Genomic DNA, 1326 nt, shown 5'->3' with positions numbered 1-1326 from the left:
AAAAATAAAGGTGATGCTGATGGTCAGTACAACATCTCTTACCTGCATAGAAGTGGTAAAACGGCCACCAAACGGCACTGTTGGGGATGTATGTGAGAAGAGACGCCACATATCCTCGATAGAAGCCACGAATGCCATCCACAGCAAATATCTGCCCAATAATGTCTCTCGTCTGGCCGAAAAATACAGAGTGCGTTGCTCCCATTGTGGGTTTCACTTTAAAGCGGGTCAGATGCCCCCCTTGGCCCTGCATCATAAGCTGCTGCGATATGACATCTATGGGAACAGTAATGCTCTGGGCCACCAGTGACGCCGAGCCTCCCGCAACTAATGACTTCAGCGTATTGTCTTTAGAATAGTTGGAGACATATTTCCTTACCAGCTCGTAAGTGGTTATGTACGCCTGCCCTGATATGAGCGTGAACGTGGTCACCATGAAGCCCCTGTAAAGTCCTCTCAGACCCTCAGCTCTCAGAATCTTACGGAAGGCATCGTAGGTCCCAGTGTAGAGAGACTTCCCCTTCTGAACCTGCAGCCTGGTGCGGATCAGAGTGGCCGGGTAGACCGTTGTGCGGATGGCCATGGTCATGAAGACTCCAAACGAGTAGAACTTGCGTTTGTCCAAGTCCTCCCATTCTATGATCTGAATGTTGCGCTTCTGCTGCATGTTTCCTGCCTGTAGTGCCCGGCATTAGTTTCAGACCACCTGGAAAATAGCAGGGGGGGGGGATAACACATATTAATGGGATAGTTGAACCAAAATGACTATTCTATCATCATTTACTCACCCTCATGTTGAAAGTGAAGTGAACCTGTTGAACTTTCTCGCTTGCGTGGAACACAAAAGTAGATGTTAGGCAGCATCTTCTGTGTTCCACTAAAATAAAGTAAGTCATACAGGTTTGGACCAACATGAAGGTGAGTAAATGATGATTGAATTTTCATTTTTTTGAGTGAATTATCCCTTTAATTAACTTAATAATTCAACTGAGCATGTTTAATATGTGATGAGGAATGTGCTACTACAAATGTAAGGAATTTTAAAAATCTACAGTCTATACCCAAGATGTATATATGGGGGTGGGGGGTTAACATGAATTTCGCTATATTTTTATTAAATGTGTAGATCTTAAAACAATTTAGTTATGCATATAAAATGATCATTCAGCCCAGTGACATTGTATGACTTTCTTTCTTCAGCTGAACTCAAAAGAAGATATTTTGAAGAATATTGGTAACGTTAACCAAACAGTTTATGGACAAAAACCACTATGCCATTTCTCAAAATATCGTCTTTTATGTTCCAAAGAAAAAAGAAAGTGGATT

General features: G+C 42.3%; 1 protein-coding gene across 1 annotated transcript; it reads right to left on the bottom strand.

Moving 5' to 3' along the window:
* Nucleotides 1–42: 42 nt before the first annotated feature.
* On the bottom strand, nt 43–952 carry LOC107736316 (solute carrier family 25 member 44-like; the record flags this gene model as incomplete). The annotated part of the gene is made up of 2 exons (XM_016547762.1): nt 789–952; nt 43–706 (listed from the first exon to the last, which is right to left on the bottom strand). A coding segment is annotated over exon 2 (625 nt), but the record flags the coding sequence as incomplete, so codon positions are not given.
* Between the last annotated feature and the right edge of the window lie 374 nt (nt 953–1326).

Source organism: Sinocyclocheilus rhinocerous, unplaced genomic scaffold (assembly GCF_001515625.1).
Source record: "Sinocyclocheilus rhinocerous isolate Xijiao unplaced genomic scaffold, SAMN03320098_v1.1 C36630918, whole genome shotgun sequence".
Classification (NCBI taxonomy): Eukaryota; Metazoa; Chordata; class Actinopteri; order Cypriniformes; family Cyprinidae; genus Sinocyclocheilus; species Sinocyclocheilus rhinocerous.
This window is presented reverse-complemented; position numbering and strand designations above follow the sequence as displayed.